This window comes from Sinocyclocheilus grahami, unplaced genomic scaffold (assembly GCF_001515645.1).
Source record: "Sinocyclocheilus grahami isolate Dianchi unplaced genomic scaffold, SAMN03320097.WGS_v1.1 scaffold1187.1, whole genome shotgun sequence".
In the NCBI taxonomy this organism is placed as follows: Eukaryota; Metazoa; Chordata; class Actinopteri; order Cypriniformes; family Cyprinidae; genus Sinocyclocheilus; species Sinocyclocheilus grahami.
The window spans coordinates 335,424-354,939 of record NW_015506366.1 but is presented as its reverse complement, the minus strand read 5'-3'; the positions used below and the strand labels follow the sequence as shown (position 1 = coordinate 354,939).

The 19,516-nt window shown below is 39.6% G+C and overlaps 1 protein-coding gene across 1 annotated transcript in view; it reads left to right on the top strand.

Annotated features, from left to right (window-relative positions):
* LOC107567775 (collagen alpha-3(VI) chain-like) overlaps positions 1-19,516 on the top strand; it is a 59,146-nt gene that overhangs the window by 33,374 nt on the left and 6,256 nt on the right. Inside the window, exons 17-54 of the mRNA XM_016253523.1 lie at positions 852-1,448; positions 1,926-2,516; positions 4,005-4,610; positions 6,818-7,435; positions 7,607-8,206; positions 8,332-8,946; positions 9,049-9,383; positions 9,517-9,595; positions 9,786-9,931; positions 10,052-10,144; positions 10,251-10,304; positions 10,826-10,897; positions 10,989-11,015; positions 11,133-11,177; positions 11,273-11,326; positions 11,423-11,485; positions 11,610-11,675; positions 12,074-12,127; positions 12,463-12,498; positions 12,650-12,712; positions 12,939-13,001; positions 13,229-13,291; positions 13,596-13,658; positions 13,890-13,940; positions 14,472-14,507; positions 14,647-14,709; positions 14,791-14,853; positions 15,176-15,208; positions 15,308-15,344; positions 15,474-15,485; positions 15,599-16,092; positions 16,704-16,806; positions 16,934-17,635; positions 17,750-17,852; positions 18,023-18,075; positions 18,171-18,431; positions 19,079-19,159; positions 19,379-19,459. Of these exons, the coding sequence (XP_016109009.1) occupies positions 852-1,448; positions 1,926-2,516; positions 4,005-4,610; positions 6,818-7,435; positions 7,607-8,206; positions 8,332-8,946; positions 9,049-9,383; positions 9,517-9,595; positions 9,786-9,931; positions 10,052-10,144; positions 10,251-10,304; positions 10,826-10,897; positions 10,989-11,015; positions 11,133-11,177; positions 11,273-11,326; positions 11,423-11,485; positions 11,610-11,675; positions 12,074-12,127; positions 12,463-12,498; positions 12,650-12,712; positions 12,939-13,001; positions 13,229-13,291; positions 13,596-13,658; positions 13,890-13,940; positions 14,472-14,507; positions 14,647-14,709; positions 14,791-14,853; positions 15,176-15,208; positions 15,308-15,344; positions 15,474-15,485; positions 15,599-16,092; positions 16,704-16,806; positions 16,934-17,635; positions 17,750-17,852; positions 18,023-18,075; positions 18,171-18,431; positions 19,079-19,159; positions 19,379-19,459 (7,176 nt within the window). The remainder of the gene's footprint in view (positions 1-851; positions 1,449-1,925; positions 2,517-4,004; positions 4,611-6,817; positions 7,436-7,606; positions 8,207-8,331; positions 8,947-9,048; positions 9,384-9,516; positions 9,596-9,785; positions 9,932-10,051; positions 10,145-10,250; positions 10,305-10,825; positions 10,898-10,988; positions 11,016-11,132; positions 11,178-11,272; positions 11,327-11,422; positions 11,486-11,609; positions 11,676-12,073; positions 12,128-12,462; positions 12,499-12,649; positions 12,713-12,938; positions 13,002-13,228; positions 13,292-13,595; positions 13,659-13,889; positions 13,941-14,471; positions 14,508-14,646; positions 14,710-14,790; positions 14,854-15,175; positions 15,209-15,307; positions 15,345-15,473; positions 15,486-15,598; positions 16,093-16,703; positions 16,807-16,933; positions 17,636-17,749; positions 17,853-18,022; positions 18,076-18,170; positions 18,432-19,078; positions 19,160-19,378; positions 19,460-19,516) is intronic.

Sequence of the window (19,516 nt, the reverse complement as noted above, 5' to 3'; positions counted from 1 at the left end):
TGTTAATGAGGTGGTGAACTGATATGACATTCTGAAAGTTAATGAACGTTATTGATATTTCTTGGCGTTAATGATGCTGTTTCTTCCCCCTCCTAGCTGTGTACACCACACCCAGAAAGGACGTAGTGTTTCTTCTGGACGGTTCAGATGGCACTAGGAATTCTTTCCCTGCTATGCGTGACTTTGTGCAAAGAGTAGTGGAGCAATTCAACATAGAGGCCAACAGAGACCATGTTTCTGTGGTGCAGTACAGTAGAGACGCAGAGGTCCATTTCTATCTGAACAGCTACACGACAAAGGAAGACGTTCTTGACCGTGTCAGAGGCCTGAGACACAAAGGAGGCAGACCCCTCAACACGGGGGCAGCTCTCCAGTACGTCAGAGACAATGTCTTTACTGCCTCCTCTGGCAGCAGGCGGCTGGAGGGGGTGCCGCAGATACTGATCCTGCTTAGTGGGGGAAGGTCATTTGACAGTATCGATGCAGCAGCCTCCTCTCTGAAAGAGCTTGGCGTCTTGATCTTGGGAATAGGATCGAGGGGCTCGGATAGTGGAGAATTGCAGAGAATTTCATACACGCCCAGTTATGCTCTGTCCGTGTCCGACTTCAGTGAGCTCCCAAATATCCAAGAGCAGCTGCTGGCCTCTGTCCAGGATGTTGCAATTCCTGTCACTCCAACTTCCCCGACTCTGACCGGTATGTGCATGGCAGAACTTAACGAGAGCTAGCTGACAGGCTGTGCATTGTTGATTACTCGCAGCTTAGGTAGTCAAAGAGGTAGTGAACTAGCGTGATGTTCTAAAGATGTTTTGAAATGTCCTGGTGTTAATGACGCTGTTTTCTTTTCCTAGCTGATGACGCCATACCCAGAAAGGACGTAGTGTTCCTGCTGGACACTTCAGATGCCACTAGAAATACTTTCCCAGCGATGCGTGACTTTGTGCAAAGATTAGTGGAGCAATTCAACATAGATGCAAACAGAGACCGCGTTTCCGTGGTGCAGTACAGTAGAGACGCAGAGGTCAATTTCTATCTGAATACCTACACAACAAAGGGGGATATCTTGAACTCTGTCAGAGGTCTGAGGCATAGAGGAGGGAGACCCCTCAACACTGGGGCAGCTCTCCAGTATGTGAGGGACAATGTTTTAACCGCCTCTGCGGGGAGTAGAAAGCAAGCGCGTGTCCCTCAGATTCTCATCCTCCTCAGTGGAGGACGGTCAGGCGATAACATAGATACACCTGCCTCCGCCTTGAAACAGGGCGGGATGTTGATTTTTGGCGTCGGCACCAGAAATTCCAGCAGAGAGGTGCAGAGAATTGCCAATGATCCGACCTATGCACAGTCCATCAATGAATTCTCTGACCTTCCCAGTGTCCAACAGCAGTTTATCACCTCCCTCAACAACGTGCTTGGTCAAGTCAAGCCGATGACAACTACTGTGCCGGGTAAGACAGATTCCTGCACGCCTCTACAAAACAGCACACTGAGCCCTTCTTTGCAAAGCGTGCAGTAGACTCTGAACAGTTTAAGTTAGCATTGCATGTGAGCAGAGCCGTGGGAAATTAGGCTAAAAAGCCAAGGGCTTCAACCCTAGGCACTGTTACATTTTAAAGTGTTTGTTCATTCACTCGTTGGTTTGCTTTAGGCAAAGTTTTTGTCTTTTGACCAATATAACCTTTAAATTTAGACCTTATTTCACGGCTCCATATTCATTAAATTTGGGCAGTTTTACTCTGACCAAAATGAGGTGTTATCATAGCAGACGTGACTAACGTTTGGCCAATGGATAGGTTGTAAAATAACTTAAAGGGCGGGAGAGTCGTTTCCCGTTTGCAGTTGCCAGCTAGAGCACGCATACACCTACAGACAATATCAGATGCCGAGTGTTCACGTGACTGTGTGTTCCATTTCATTACCTGTAGCTGAGCGAAAGAGGGATGTAGTGTTCCTGCTGGATGGTTCAGATGGCACTAGGAGCTCTTTCACTGCGATGCGTGACTTTGTTGAAAGGATGGTGGAGAGACTGAATGTGTCTGAGAACAGAGACCGTGTGTCCGTGGTCCAGTACAGCAGAGATACAGAGGCCCATTTCTATCTTAACACATACTCAAGAAAGGAGGACTTTCTTGACACGGTCAGGAGTCTGAGGCACAAAGGAGGAAGACCCCTCAACACAGGGGCAGCTCTGCAGTACGTGAGGGACAATGTATTCACTGCCTCCTCTGGAAGCAGACGTGTAGAAGGTGTGCCCCAGTTACTGATTCTGCTGAGTGGTGGAAGGTCATTTGATAATGTTGACACACCGGCCTCATCCCTAAAGGAGCTGGGAGTGCTTATCTTTGGGATAGGGTCAAGGAGCTCAGACAGCAGGGAACTCCAGAGGATCTCCCATGAGCCTAGTTATGCACTCTCAGTGAGTGACTTTGCTGACCTTCCCAGTGTCCAACAGCAGCTTTTCACTAACATTAATACAGTACTTGTAGAGCGCACGCCCATCACTACTACAGTAATAGGTAAGAAATTTACAAACCAGTTTTGCTGTAGTTCCTTTTAGGTATTATGACATCTGCTAAGGTAAGTATCTCCAGTCATGTTTAAACTTTTTGTGCATATATTATGCTTTACCATACTAAAACCATGAATGCTATCTAAAAGTTTGTGGCTTGTTAAGGAGAGATGTACTGTTCTCTTTTGGTTCAACAAAATGAGCAAAAATTTCTACTAATGGAGGGTCCAACATCGTATCTGTTGACCATAATATCATAGAGACTATGGTATGGTTCTTTTACTTCAGTCATAAAGAAGCATTATACAGCCTCCTTGCAGCACCTTAACCACCCTGCTAATGTATGACCTTAGTGAACATATGAAAATCCTTCCTTTAGAACACCAAACGTCCTGATACCAGTGAGCATTGTATAACAAATTGTATATGTATTTCTTTATTCATACCTTTTCTGCCTTTAATATGCACAGAGGTTTGTAGTTTGTCTAATTATTTCCATACAATTACTGAATGGAAAAATTAATTTTTTAGTGCTTTTTGAGAGATCAGATTTTATATTAAATGTGTATAGACCAGTGTTGCTCAGTCTACGTTGATTTAATTGATTGATTGATTTGTCATTTTTTATTTCTAGAATTTCTAATAGTTTTCTCTAATGTATTTAAGATTCATTAAGGCAAATCAGGAGTGTGGGAAGTGAATTTGTTTGGGGTTTTTCCCATTAAAAAATGTATATGTTTACATGTATATATCTGACCCTGAACCACAAAACCAGTCATAAGGGTAAATTTTCTGAAATTGAGATTTATGCATTATCTGAAAGCTGAATTAATAAGCTTTCCACTGATGTATGGTTTGTTATGGGCAATATTTAGCTGAGATACAACTACTTGAAAATCTTGAATTTTCAAGTAGTTGTGTCTCAAGGGTGCAAAAATGAAGTCCTTAGCAATGCATATTACTAATCAAAAATTAAGTTTTGATATATTTACAGTAGAAAATTTACAAACTATCTTCATGGAACATGATCTTTATTTAATATCCTAATGATTTATGGCATAAAAGAAAAATCGATAATCTGTGTTATCAATGTATTGTTTGCTATTGCTAGAAATATACCTATGCTACTTATGACTGGTTTTGTGGTCCAGGGTCACATATATAAAATAGATGTTACTATGGTTGCTTTCCAAGGTTACAATGTATCATGGTTGCAGTGTTTCAAATTCAGTTGAAAAGGACACCTTGCACATCTGGCAATTCCAGGTGGAAACAAAATACAGAATGATGATACAAAACATGCTGATACAATGTCTTACCATTAGGTAGTGGAATCAAGTGAAAATTAGTTATGTTCACCGATCAGGAATAAAGGGTTGTACAGTTTATGTAATTATATTCATGTTGTTGTTGTTGGGTGTGTATACAGACTGGCCCTCATCTAGTCAGCAATATTTGATATTAAATCAGATTTTTTTTTACATTTTCGTTTTAGTTGAGTCCCAAGGACCTAAGAAGGACATCATCTTTGTGATTGATGGCTCTGAAGGTGTTGGCAGAGAATTCCCAATTATCCAGGAGTTTGTGCGCAGCGTTGTGGAGAACCTCAATGTTGGCGAGAACAAGATCCGAGTAGGCGTGGTGCAGTATGGAGATTCCCCGTATGCAGACATATACCTCAACTCACACAGGACCAAAGAAGGTGTCCTAAATGGCATTAAGGAACTCCGACAACGAGGGGGGAGACAGCGTAACCTTGGTCAAGCCATTGACTTTGTTAGTCGTGAAGTCCTGGCTTCTGGACGTGGTGGAAGGAAACAGGAGGGAGTTCCACAGTTTGTTGTTGTGATTTCAGGAGGAAAAGCAACAGACAATATAAGACCATCTGCAACTGCACTGAAACAGTCAGGAGTTGTCCCTTTTAGCATAGGAACAAGAGACGTGGAGACTCAGGAATTGCAGGTGACATCCTATGTCCCCAGATTTACCTACACAGTTGAAGACTTGCCTGGACTATATGCAATTCAGGACACACTCATCACCACCCTGACAGAGCTATCTAGTGAGGAGTTAGCCAAATTGCGCCCTGTATACCCTCCAGGTAATGCAATCATTTCATAATTGGGTTTCTTGTTGATGTGGTAATGCTGCTGAAAAGGCCAGCATAGACCAGAATTAATTTACATTCCCAACTTATTTTTTGATATCTGGTCCAGCTGGTGGTTAAACTTAGTTCTCTTTTAAATTTTAAGTTTGTGAAATTGGTTATCCAGTATGGTCTATCACTTATTTCTGGTTGACCAAGGAAGTCTTGCTGTTGTTAACCTAGTTAAGATGCTTGCTAGAAACACTAGCATTCTATGCTGGGAACGTCTAAAATGCTAAATGAATATCACCAGCTATGTTGGTCTTTTCAACAGTGACAGCATAAAACATACGTCTGTGAAGGTTTGAAAGTGTTCATGACACAATTTATTATATTCCTTAAATGTTTATAGTCACTCGTTGCACCACAGTCATAATTTAGTAATACATGACCATTTTCCACCATGTCTCTAACCATATGAATAAAATGCTCAGTTTTGCTGCTGCCTTTTATTTAAGACATCAACTTTCACTGTTATGATCGGCTAACATTTTTGCATAAGACAAATGTGTCCTTACTCTTGTTGCTCTCAGAAATTGCATAAAGCCTGCTAATCAGATTAGAAATTACTAGATCAAAAAAGTGCTTTCCACTGCTGAGTGCAATATGCAGTCTAGGTAGCTGCACGAATCTCAGGCTGCCTGGCGGACATCTCGGCATGGATGAAAGAACATCACCTACAGCTCAACCTGGGAAAGACTGAGCTTCTTGTCTTCCCTGCCACTCCAACTCTACAGCATGATTTCACCATCCAGCTAGGTTCTTCTACAATTACCCCATCAACTTCGGTCAGAAATCTTGGTGTAATCTTTGATGACCAGCTGACCTCCAAAGACCACATTGCAAAGACTGCTCGATCTTGCAGGTTTGCATTGCACAACATCAGAAAGATCAGGCCCTTTCTAACGGAGCATGCTGCACAACTTCTTGTCCAGGCCCTTGTCATTTCTAGGCTGGACTACTGCAATGCTCTTCTGGCTGGACTTCCATCAAGCACAATCAAACCTCTACAAATGATTCAGAATGCAGTGGCACGACTGGTCTTCAACGAGCCCAAAAGAGCCCATGTTACACCTCTCTTTATCTCCCTGCACTGGCTGCCGGTTGCGGCTCGCATCAAGTTCAAGACATTGATGCTTGCATATAGAACAGCCACAGGCTCAGCACCTGCCTACTTCCACTCACTATTATGAATCTTTATCCCCCCCAGAAGTCTGAGATCCGCTAGTGAGTGATGCCTCATGGTACCATCACAGAGAGGCTCAAAATCACTCAAAATCCAGAACATTCTCTTTCACCATTCCTGGCTGGTGGAATGATCTTCCCACCCCTATCCGGAATGCTGAATCCCTGACAATTTTCATCTCTTTCGACACTACTTGACTTCATCCTAAATTTAAAAAAAAAACTTTGCCTTTCTCTTTATTTATTCCTACTTACTTGAACAAATGCCTGAAACTTGGTATTATGAGCACTTCCTGTGTCTGCCTCTTTAAGAAAAATCACTTTATGTATTGCCCAAGTGTAAGTCGCTTTGGATAAAAGCATCTGCAAAATGACTAAATGTAAAAGTAAACGTAAATGTAAATGCAATGGACTGTAGCTAAAAAGACAACATTAAGTATGGTCAGCTTCTCCATCAGCTTTTGTTTTTAAGGCATTCTTGACTCAGCAGCAAAACACCGCACTCATGGTGGGACACACTGAACAGCCAGACCTGCTGCAATGGTCAAAGGCACACAACAATTAAAATAGCACAAACAGTTAAAGTTCTTAACACTGTGTCCTTAACACAGTACTCATGACAAGATGCACTAAAATAATTGGACAAAGATACCAATCTAACTCATATTTACATTTAAATTTACAACATAGGATATTAATAGAACAAGTGCTTACATCATCTCATCAAGTGTAAAGCAACTTAGAGCAGCAAAACATCATCAGTTGTTCAGTAAAGTCCTTTTTTAAATGAATTGAATAGTGTATACCTGACATTTCATAGAACTATGAATTTAGAATTTTGTATAAAATTTGCACCACTGTTTGTGAATCCTGAGGTCAGACTGTCAGGTACATTTGTGTATTAATTAAGATCTATTTATTATTGTTATATATTTATATTTTATGTAAAATTTTCATCTCTTTATTTCAAAACATAGAGACTGTAATTCCAGTGCCAGTACCTCGTGGAGATAAAAGGGATGTTGTTTTCCTTATTGATGGCACAACAAAGATGCGGAGTGAGTTCCCTGCCATAAGAGACATGGTTCAGCGAGTGGTGGAGAAGTTAGATGTGGGTCTCGACAATGTGAGAGTCTCAGTTGTGCAGTACAGTGATGATCCCAAACTGGAGTTTCTTCTCAATGAGCACTCCACCAAGGAGGAAGTTCGCCAGGCAATACGAAGAATGAGAAGCAAAGGTGGCAATCAGCTTAACACTGGCCAAGCCCTGGAATACGTTTCAAAGAGCATCTATCAAAGATCAGCCGGAAGCCGTGTAGAAGAGGGTGTGCCCCAGTTTCTCATCTTGGTAACTGGAGGAAAGTCAAATGATGATGTGTCTGGCCCTGCTAACCAACTGAAGTCAAGCCGCATTGCTCCCATAGCAGTTGGAGCACATAATGCTGATGAAGAGGAGCTAAAATTAATTTCCTTTAGTCCAGAACTAACATACACCATTAGAGACTTCCAGCAACTTCCAAGAGTGGAGCAACAGCTTTTAACCAAAGTCAGTACCATGACCAGAGATGAAATTTCGGCCCCCCCTACGCCTAGAGGTATACCACTTTTTCTGCTTGTGTTAAAACCATTTTTTCAGGTTAATCCACATTAGCAGAGCATTTGATGCCAAATTTAGTCATGTCATGTTTACTTTTACACACGCGCATAGCTTTAATAGATTATGCAGAAATTTATTAGTAAATGTATTCATTTTTGTTTCTTATCAGTCCCACTCAGTCTTGGAAGAAAGGACATCATCTTCCTCATTGATGGCTCTGATAGTGTTGGACAAAGCGGTGTTGCTCACATTCGTGACTTTATCTTGAAAGTGGTTGATCAGCTTGATGTACAACCTGACCAAGTCCGCGTGGCTCTTGTGCAGTATGGTGAAAGGCCTAAAACGGAATTCTCTTTGAATTCTCATGACAACAAGCAATCTGTCATCTCTGCAATTAAGAGATTGCGTCATATGGGTGGACGCGGTGTTGATCTAGCTGAGGCGATAAAGTTTGTCATTCGAAACGAGCTCCAGGCATCTGCTGGGGTACGTCTAAACCAGGCTTCTCAGCATTTAGTTGTGCTAACTGGTGGAAGATCAACCTCCGATGTATCTACTTATGGCCCACTTCTCAAAGGCTCTCGCATCAATTGTATAGGAATTGGTGCAGAAAATGCAGACCCAAGACAGCTGGCACAGATTACTACCTCTGCCGATGACGTCTTGCAGGTTTCTGCTTTCCCAGATCTTCCGAACATACAGAGCGAGTTTATAGCCAGACTTAATGGAACAATTATAGAGGAGACTTCCACTCCCACTGACGAGTCAGGTAGGTAGAGCTTTAATGTCATTGTAATGTTAGACATTCTTTACATGATGTGTATATAATAATAGGCAATAAATGTTAGTTTGTTCATTTATTTAGCTTGTTTTATTTTCTCTGATTTCCCCTAGATTCTGGGCTCCCACAAGCCAAGGCTGCTGACATTGTGTTTTTGGTTGATGGCTCAATCAATCTTGGCAGGGACAATTTTAAAGAGGTCATGGAATTCATTCTTAATTTAATTGACCTTTTCTTCACTGAGAGAGACAATCTTCAGATTGGTCTAGCACATTATGCTACAGATGTGACCGATGTATTCTACCTCAATACTTACAAAAATAAGGATGACATTATTAATGCCATAACTCGAGCCGAGTACAAGGGAGGTCGGGAAATTAAAACAGGCAATGCCATTCGCCATGTTCAGAAAACACATTTTGTCAAAGAAAGAGGCAGTCGGAAGGATGCGGGAATTCCACAGATCCTGATGGTAGTCACTGGTGGACGGTCAAGGGATGACAGCAAATCAGCGGCACTAGCTCTCAAAGACAGTGGTGTGCGCATCTATGCTGTTGGGGTGGGTGATATTGAGGATGAGCTCAACAATTTGGGCAGTGAAGCTACTACAGTGGCCCGAGCCAGCACCTTCCAAGAACTCTCTGAACTGAATGAGCAGATTTTGGAAACACTGGATGATGAGGTGAAAGGAATAGGACTGTGCACTGGAGTAAAGGTTACCACAAGAGGTTTGGTTTTTAAGGTTTTTTATAAAGTGAAAGTACATTTTAAGTGTTCTAAACAGAGGTTTACTCTCAATTTGTATTAATTCTTAATTCTGTTTCTGGCAGAATGCAAGTTGGATGTACTTGTGGGGTTTGATGTGGCTGCACAGAACATCTTTGCTGCTCAGAAAACATTAGAGACGAAGGTGGCTACTATTCTCCAACGCATTACCCAGATGCAGCCCATCAGCTGCACTTCTGGCCAGATTCCCTTAATACAAGTGGGCATGCTAGCAATGGACTCTGCCTCTGAACCAGTTCAACTGGACTTCACCAACAGATACACAGAGCTTATTGAGCCCTTCAAGGCCCTCCGAAACCGTGGACCTTTTGTTCTAAATGGTGCCACAATCAAAGCTTATACTGATAGATTCAAGAGTCAGCCTTCAGATAGTGTCAAGGTACATCCTTTTCATTCAGGGCAAATTTTAACCTCAAAATCTAACCATATTGTATGTACGGAATATCTCTGTATATTTATAAACAATTATTTGTACTAAAAATAAAAATAATTGCTGTTTTACACCCATAAAGGTTGTGATCCACTTAACTGATGGATTAGATGCCCAGTATAACATCCTGAAAGAGCGAGTTGAACTGATGCGTTCAGCTGGTAAGAGTAATTGTGATTATAGATATGAAAATGTCTGATGAATTTCATTACTTCACACTCAAATATCAATAGGTTGTATATTCAGTTTCTTTATTTCTCTACTCACCAATACTTATGTTTGTTGTTGATGATGATTTAGACATCTCACAACATGTTACCACAAACATTTTAATATTTGTTTTTTCTTAAGGTGTCAGTAGTTTCATTCTTGTTGCCCTGGAGAGAGTGCCACGATTTGAGGATGCAGTTCTCTTGGAATTTGGCCGTGGATTTAGGTACACACGACCTCTGCGTGTCAACCTCATGGACTTGGATTATGAACTTTTGGAAGAACTGGTGAGAACTGTTCTAATTGCTCAGTCAAATAAGCTCACTAAGGGATGGCCTACTACAATGAAAAAGACATATTAAGTTGAATATGTTTGTCTAATATTATTTTGGTTGTCTCTTTTTAAGGATAACATTGCTGAGCGGGAATGCTGTTCTGTTCCATGCAAGTGTAATGGCCAGAGAGGGGACAGAGGAGCTGTTGGTGTTCCTGGACCAAAGGTCAAATTCATTCTTCGAAAAACAACATATTTTATACTACAACACAGATAAAAAAATATATTAAATGTATCAGTGTTTGCTCATGTCAATGTTTTATTGCCTATAGGGTCAATCTGGTGGTCAAGGGTTGAGAGGACATCCTGGTGATGAAGGTGGTCCGGTAAGCATGTATTAATTATCTACTATGAATATATATAAAGATTTAAAAGGCATACTTTTTCACTCACATTTGTCTGGGATTCATCATCTACCTTCTCAATAGTTTGCAATTGCCCACTTTCTCACAACGCATAAAGTTACATTGATTTTCCAGCATGCACTAATAAATGGACAGATCCTATACATACCTTTGCACATACATATACATACCTTTATCAGTGTTGCGGTAACGTGCTACGGAATGCATGTTACATAATCAGATGTGTTAGTTTATGAATTTAAACCACAACACTGGAGTTTCTTTTCTATTTATTTTAATGTTTTTGCTCAAATACAATACAATTCTCTCCCTACCCCATGTCAATCATCAGCATAAGAATTCATCATGAACAACCTGAAACTTTGCTGTTGTCATTAAATCAGTCTGTATCTTTTAGTTAGATGGCAACATTTTGACAGAATGCAACATTTGTGTATGTGGCATGTTGTTTCTCATGATTGCGATAATCCATATTTTCTCAGGGAGAGAGAGGTCCACCTGGTGTAAATGGAACTCAAGGATTCCAAGGATGTCCAGGTCAAAGAGGTGTTAAAGTAAGTTGAACTAAATTTCACTTAAGGCAGCACATTATGGTTAAAATATATTACGTGACTAATCCAATGTATTTGTTTTACTTTTATTTAGGGATCTCGAGGATACAATGGTGAAAAGGTAAGAACTCCTTACATATAACACTTTTGTAATGATGTCATAGTAAATAATAATATATTACCATGATTAACATTCACATAAGAATATGTTTAATTGATAGCATTTGTTTTGTTTTAGGGTGAAATTGGAGAGATTGGTTTAGATGGAATCAATGGAGAGGAGGTCGGCTATTTTTGATTTTGTTATTAGTAATCATTTGTACAATAGTTTGTACAAATCTTTGTGTATGCCAATTAAAATCTGTTGTTGTCTTTCAGGGAACAAGTGGCATTGCTGGCCCTCCAGGAGATAGAGGAAACCCTGGCCAAAGGGTAAGACATGTAGAAATCTAGTTGTGGGTAGGGTCATGAGGAATATATTCAAAATAAATAAATATGGTTTATCTGATCTTTTTGGTGTGTTTCTAGGGACCTAAAGGGGCAAAAGGCCAGGCAGGAGATGTTGGTCAGACTGGAATCCGTGGTGATCCCGTATGTATTTTATACATAGTCATATATGTCTGCTCTCTTATTTACTCAAGGATTTGACTTAATTTAGAATGAGTACATCTTCCTTCAATAAGTAAGGTTGATGCTGTTGTTGTTGTTGTTTTAGGGCATCCCAGGAACAGACAACAACCAGAGGGGACCAAAAGGTGATTCAGGCGATGCTGGCCCACCGGTATGGTCCATTATTTTATTTTTTTCAACATAGTTAATACTGTATGTCATTCTGGTAGATTCTTCCATTTATTTGATTGTGTCTGGTCAGGACTGTAGCACGTTCACACACCAATATTGTAAAGTACCAAGCTTCATAAAAAGCTTCGTTTATAGTTCTGCACTATAATCTAAAAAAAAATCATAGAAGTTGTTTTATTAATTATTTCTCAGTTGATTAAACTATTATTTCTCATTACAAGTAATTTTAGTCTCTGGTCATGGTCAAACTTTAAGACTTGGCCAAGCTTTACATATAGTAGTAATTGCTGCACATTTTGTTAGTGTTTCCTATTAAATGTGTGAATAAAATCCACAACTGTAATGCATTTTTGAAGTTCACTGAAGTGTTTTCTTTAGGGAGAGCCAGGAGTGGACGGAAATAAAGGAGGACCTGGTGAACCAGGCAGACGGGTATGCTTCCTCGACCAAAGAGAATGTCTTTTCTAACTTACCCAGGAGTACTGAATAGGCTAAGATCCTTTCAATCAGTTCATAAATAATCTCTTAAAAACCCAAAACAGCTCAATCAAATGTTTAGAATCTAAGAGTCAAAAGAAAACTGTTATGAGATTTGAAGAAATTTCTAAATTAGCTTTGACAGCTATTCAAATTAGTGCTTATATCAATTTTATGCCATGTTGTCTATGGCAATACATTATTTGAAATGTTATATGTAAGATCCATGAAATGTTGAGTGACAGATGTTCTGTTCATAATCTTATTCACCTTCTCCTCTTTTGAAAAAGGGCCCTGATGGTAGAAGGGGGCCTCCTGGTCAAGCGGTGAGTACACATATAAACTATTTCATGACAAGGGACTTGAACATTATTTTAACACTCTCACAGAGATTCATCAAGAGCTGTTGTTTATGAGTTAAATAGCTTTTTTGGTGAATTTTTTAAATTATTTATCAAAGGTCCTGTTGCATTTTAGGGTGCTCCTGGAAGGGCAGGAAGTGATGGTTTACCAGGAGAGATGGGAATTGGAGGATCTCGGGTAAATTAATCGGCTGTAAAAAAAAAAAAAAAGTTGTGCAAAACAAAAGACAGATGTTGTATATGCATACATAATGGTTTAATCTGGTTTACAGTCTGGTTACATTTATTTATTATGTATGTTCAAATATGCACACCTGCCTTGAAATAAAATGTTCAATGTTATTATCAAAGAGAAAATATATATTATATGTTATATGAATATTGTGTAAATGTATTTGATTCAGGGTGCCGCTGGACCAATTGGAGCACCTGGTATAAGAGGAGAGGATGGAAACCCTGGTCCAAGGGTAAAAGATGTTTAATAAGCATATTCTTTTTCTTGTTTTATATGCTTCTAAAAGGATGATTGTATCAATAATAATGACCATTTGTGAGCAGACAAAATGTTTAATACCGCACACACACAAAAAATACCATTTTGGGTTTATTACTTATTAAAAGAAAAAATATATATACAGTATATCCTGGTTTCTATGAGAAAAGCTTATTATCATCTTATTTTATATATTTTTAGGGGCCAGGAGGACAGCCAGGAACTGCTGGAGAAAAGGGTAGAAGAGGTGCCCTTGGCCGGAAGGTACTGGTTATCTTTAACAACATTTAGCAATTAATTGCAAGGCAGTTGCACTCTCATGTTCCAGTTACCATTGGCCAACTTAAGAAATGTTTTAAAGAAAACATCTCAGTGTCAACTGAAAGCAAAGCTTCTGGGGAGTTTGTATTTGTACAGTTTGGGAAGAGGAAATTAACTTACAATTTTGTTTCAATGCATTAGTGTGAGAATTAGGGTGCTCTTTCAGCTGCTAAATGTATGACCATTGCACCTTTTATACATTATTATTAAAAAAATTATGATTCACTTTTTCTCATTCACTCTAAAGGGTGAACCAGGGGAGCCAGGACCTAAGGGTGTCGTTGGACCCCTGGGACCCCGTGGGGAGCCTGTAAGTGAGAAGTCACAGTCTGCACCAGTCATATCAAATACATTTCATACATTGTAATAAAAATGTTAATAACCATCAGCATTATTATATAAAACATTCACAAATAGATTGAATAATTATAAACATTACTTCCATATTAAAACATATAGCACATTGCTCATTTATCAGATCAATCTACTGTATATCAGAAGTTTAACCTAGATCAAACTAAGGAGTTTCCTATGTATACAGGGTGAAGATGGACAAGATGGTTTTGGTATAACTGGTCCCAAAGGACGAAAGGTGAGTGTGTGTGTGTGTGTGTGTGTGTGTGGAAAGGGTTTAAACAATGTTTTTTGTGCTTTTTCAATTAATCATATAGAATTGTTGCACATGCCCCTGTGGAACATCCCAGAGTTTACATGCAGTAGGCAATTAAAGTCACAGTCACAAAAACTTAAAACATTATAGAGACCTGCCCAGGGTCCCTGCTCACGTGATTGAACATGCAGTAGACCTGCTGAAGGGAGGCGTGAGGACTGCAGATAAACTGAGCAATGGAAAGAGTAATACTCAGCATTGTCCTTAATGTAAGATGCCTAAGACAGTGCTACTGGGAGGCTCATTATTCCATTTCTGATCATCAAATATCTGTGAAACTTGTTCAGTTTATGTCTCAGTTGTTGTAGTTTTTTATGTTCATACAAATGACATTACATATTTTTAAGAAATTTGCTATATACGTGCAAACTATATATATATATATATATATATATATATATATATTCTCAAAAACGTGTATTTTACACTGAACACTCTTTAATGTTATTTTAGGGTGATGAAGGTTTCCCTGGTTTCCCTGGTCCAAAGGTGAGAGATTATTGAAGTTGTCTGCTCCTTTGAATGTTTTACAGTATATACAGTAGTACTTATACTAATGCACTCCCTTTAAATTCTGCTGTGCAAAACAATGAATGTAACTAAATGTTAAATCTGAATTGATTCAAAGGGTGAAGCAGGTGACCCTGGATCAAAGGGAGGACCTGGACCTAGAGGAAACAATGGCCAGAGAGTGAGTAATGTTGATGGAACTATTTTTAAGTGGGTCATTATGTCCATACTGCCGGTAATCACTAATAATATGTTTGTGTAGGGTACCTCAGGGGAACCTGGTGGACCTGGACAAAAGGGAGATATTGGATACCCAGGGCCCTATGTAAGCACCATACTTTAATATAATACTGCTTTAAAAGAAGCTTTAAAAAGAAAAAAGAAAAATACAAAAATTGTCAGGAATGTTGACTTTGAATTAACAAGGTGACTAAGTTGAGGAATGACTAGGGATGTTCAAAGTGTACAATTCTCTCTGCAAGTCATAAGCTTTGATTTACTCAAGCTGTTAATTTTTTTTATTTTTTTAAGCTAGTGACAGACATTAGTTTGGCGCACACAAATGCTCAGTGGAATAAATCCAGATTGTTCTACCCAGCTGTGTTCAGCTGTTGAGAAAGTGTTTTTTTTTCTGTTGTCAAAAACAGGGTCTAAAAGGATCCAGAGGAACTGGTCCAGTGGTATGTACTTTTTCCTTTCTTTCACTGTATAAGTGACTTTATTGTTTAGTACTGCTTACATGCTTGGGACATTAATGACAAATATTCTTGTCCTCACAGCAATGTGATCTGGTCAAGAAAATTAGGGATAACTGTCGTAAGTATAGTGATTGTACAGTGTCTAATTATGCTGTCTTTCTTATAGTTTGAGTTATACCTTTATATACCTTCTAATAGTTATACTTTTACATTTTGAAATCTTTCTCTATTTGTTTCTCTTTTTTAGCCTGCTGCTATGGTAAGTGAATAGTGAACAATCTCTTCTGCATTTGCACTGTACTGTTAGGGTCACATTTTAAAGCATTCATTGCATAAAACTGTACTTCAGATTTTGAGTTTCTAATTCTTCAGGTGCTCAGGAATGTCCCCTATACCCTACTGAGTTGGCCTTTGCCCTGGATGCATCAGATGGTGTATCACGCTCTGCTTTCAACAACATGCGTGACACTGTTCTCCGCCTGGTCAGTGACATCACTATTGCTGAGAGCAACTGTCCCCGAGGTGCCCGTGTTGCTCTAGCACTTTACAACAATGAGGTGACTACTGAGATCCGCTTTGCAGATACCCAGAAGAAGCGATCACTTGTTGAGCGAGTTCAAGGCCTCCAGACTCAGCAGACCCGTAAGCAGCGCAGCTTGGAGACAGCCATGAACTTCGTTGCACAGAACACATTCAAGAGAGTTCGCAGTGGGTTCCTTGTGCGCAAGGTTGCTGTTTTCTTTGTCAATGGCCCTGTTACAGTCGTTCAAGAATTCAGTGCCGCTGCTTTGCGCCTCTACGATGCAGGAATTTCCTCTGTATTCCTTCTTAACCGTGAAGATCGCCAACTCACAAGAGCCTTGCAGGTAGGGGCAGTAGAAGGGCAAGTGTTGTAATTTGTGTCTGTAAGAATAAGGACTTTTTTCCATTTGCATTAGTGTTGGTAAAGGTTTTTATTCATGTAGTATGCTTCCTCACTCATCTGTGGTTTCATCAGCTGTCCTTTGTCCTTACACATCAGAATCCTGTTTAGAATGTCGACTCATGACAGTAGTTGATCCTCAGAAAACAACTTGTAACAGTAGTTGTTTCATTGCCCCAGTATATAGGCTTGAACACTTTGCACTGAACTGCATGTATAGTATTGTGCCTTAATGCTTAGTTGAGCTTAAACTAAAAATGTCAGGTCATATGCACAGCAACTGTGATTTTGTATAATGCGTTAAGTAACTTCACGCCATCATTGAGGTAACTTCCAAATCGATTTGCAGCTTACATAAATTTGCAGTGTTTGAAGTTAAATGGGGGGAAATGTCAATCACTTGGACAAATTATCTGTAACTCTACACAAACTCTATCTGACAGGATTAATGTTGTAGTGAATCAGAAGTAAATTAAGTAAAAACCTGACACAGCCAATTGCATTTGGCATAAAAGAAAGCATACCATTAAGCATTTTACATTTACTCTGTTTCAGCTTAACAACACTGCTTTAGCCCAAACTATCGTCCTACCCTCACCTGGAAGTGCTGAATACAACAATGCCATCAAGAAGATCATGACCTGCCATATCTGCCTGGGTAAAACTGTTTTCATGCACAACAGAGTTCAACAAACAAGAAAAGCCACCAAACTTTTTAAAATTGCAAAACAGTAGCAACAGAGAATGTTTGAATGACATTTTTCTTCTTTAACTTTTTTTTTCAGATTTCTGTGCCCCGGATGAGATGTGTAATTATGTCCCACAAAGTGGATTCCGGGACCGGAGGGATCCCACCACTGACTTGGACATCGACATGGTTTTTGTTCTTGATAGTTCAGAGAGCACCTGGCCCTCCGTCTTCACAGAGATAAAGCAATATGTGGCTCTAATGATAGAACAGCTAGAGATGTCCCCTGAGCCAGCCAACACTACCCATCATGCTCGAGTAGCACTTGTTCAGCATGCACCTTATGAATACTTGCACAATGGCAGTGGCATGCCCATCAGCGTGACCTTTGGTTTGACAGATCACAAGTCACCAAACAGTGTTCGAAGCTTTCTACTGGATAAGGTGCACCAGCTTGAAGGAGGACGGGCCCTTGCAGATGCTCTTGAAGGCACTGTTGAACATGTGTTTGAGAAGGTGCCACATCCCCGCCATTTGAAGATATTAGTTATTTTGGTGACTGGACCAGTTGAACTGCATCAGGAGAGGATAATAAGGGCTGCCACTGAAGTTAAATGCAAAGGATACTTCATAGTGGTGATGGCAGTTGGAAAGCTGTTCAGTACAGGCGATGTCCGTGTCTTGGCCCAAGTGGCAAGCGAGCCTTCAGATGTATTCTTTAAGAGGGTGGATAGACCTTCAGGCTTCTATGATGACCATATTCAGACATTTGCCAGACTGTTGCCCAAGTACCTTGGCCGTAAGTCAGATAATTTTTTTAACATGCTCAAAATATCCGTTGATGTATTAGCCTGTCATTTTGTACCAGGTACCAAAAACTGTTGTTGACCATTTCATAATTTTTTCTGTATAGTTGAAAATGCTTTCTACTTGTCACCTGAAGTCTCTAAGAAGTGTCAGTGGTATCAAAGTGACCAGCCACACAAATTTCCATTCAGTTTGCCAAAAACAGAGGAGTGAGTATATTTATGAGCAATGTGGTCTGTAACCCGCATATGTGCACTTTTGATGTTGCTTCTGCAAAGACCGAAAACAATTCACAGACATTATGAGTTGCTAAATAATTTAATTCACATTAATACTGAGTTAATACATTGTATGAATTTTGCTATGGTGTCTTTTCCAGGAAACACCAGAAGCATCATGGACAGCAGGAGGTTCATGACAGAAAACATAAAGGTACTGACAGTATGCACCGTAGGTTGTGGGTATTTGTTTATAGAGAAATGTTTGGGGTTGAATTCTGGTCACGTTGTGTGTATGTTGGTGTCCAGAAACAGGTATGGAGAAAATGCATCTGGTTAACGTCACCTCCAGCGGATTCTCCCTGCAGTGGTTGAGTGGCGATTCAAAGGCCACCCATGAGGTTACTGTGACTCGTCTGAAGGATCATAGTCTGGTGCTGAGGAAAAATGTGACCGGCAGCCATCTCTCCATTTCTGAGTTGGAGGCAGCCGAAACCTATCACGTAGTGGTCAATACTCACAGTTTCAATGGTCATGTTGCCAGCACCTACAAAGGCATTGTTCCCACAAGTAAGCTCATGTGTTTTCACATAATGAAGCATTATGATGTTTATGTATTTCAGTGGAACACACAACTAGTTATTTAGCAGAATGTGCATAGTGTTCTTTTAGATACATTGATTCATTTAGACTTAATTTAAATTGCTATATGGAACTTTGCTGCAGATTAAGTGTGGTACATTTTTGATAGATGATACAAGAGTTTCCTCATCTGCATTCAGCAGAAAACACAGTGCACTTAACTCCACAAAAGGAGAAGAACTAGGCTTAAACCTTATTTGGTTAGTGAAGGAGATTTGTGACCTGTTCTGGAAGACAAGATTTTCAGTGAATAGCAATTTACGACCTGTTTCTTACAAAGGTTTTGGGTGGCTTAGACTTGTAGACTGCAAATCATATGGACTACTTATTTTTTCTTCTTTTTGAAGCTGGCCGGCCCTAGTTCTTATTTTCTAGTGCAAAAAAGCAGAATGGATGTCCTGCTAAAAAGCACATTTCATGTTCCCTGATCATTAAAATGTGATAATTTCAACATCAATTAAGTGAATCGATGACATAATTGTATTTATTTATTTATAAATTTTCACAAACTGTTCTTTTAATGTTGGCCAGTGCAGGATGGTGTTAACTTTATATTCATTCTTCATATTCAACAGAATCAGCACATCTGAAGGTCCTTACTGTAAGTGACGTGATGGGGATTGTGCCCACTGCACCCTTGAGTAAACCAGAAACAAGTAAGTGACACAGAATTAGCGTCACAGATTATATCTCTATATATATTTTTTGCACATTTGATATACTGTAGTATATACAGAGCTATGTGTTTTTTTATGACTCTAGCTTCCGTATTGTTACATAAAGGTAGTACAGAATAAGAATGCTTTAAATCTTGCCAGAAAACCATGAGCGCTCTATCTAGATCTAGTCATCCTCAAATGTGTCTTTTTAAACAGAATCAGCAGAACAAAAAATACTTAATGCCAGTGAAATGATGGGGATGATGTCTACTGCACCCTTGAGTAAACCAGAAATTAGTAAGTGACAGAATATACTGTATCACCAGGAGACTTTTTAATAAAGCTTTATATATA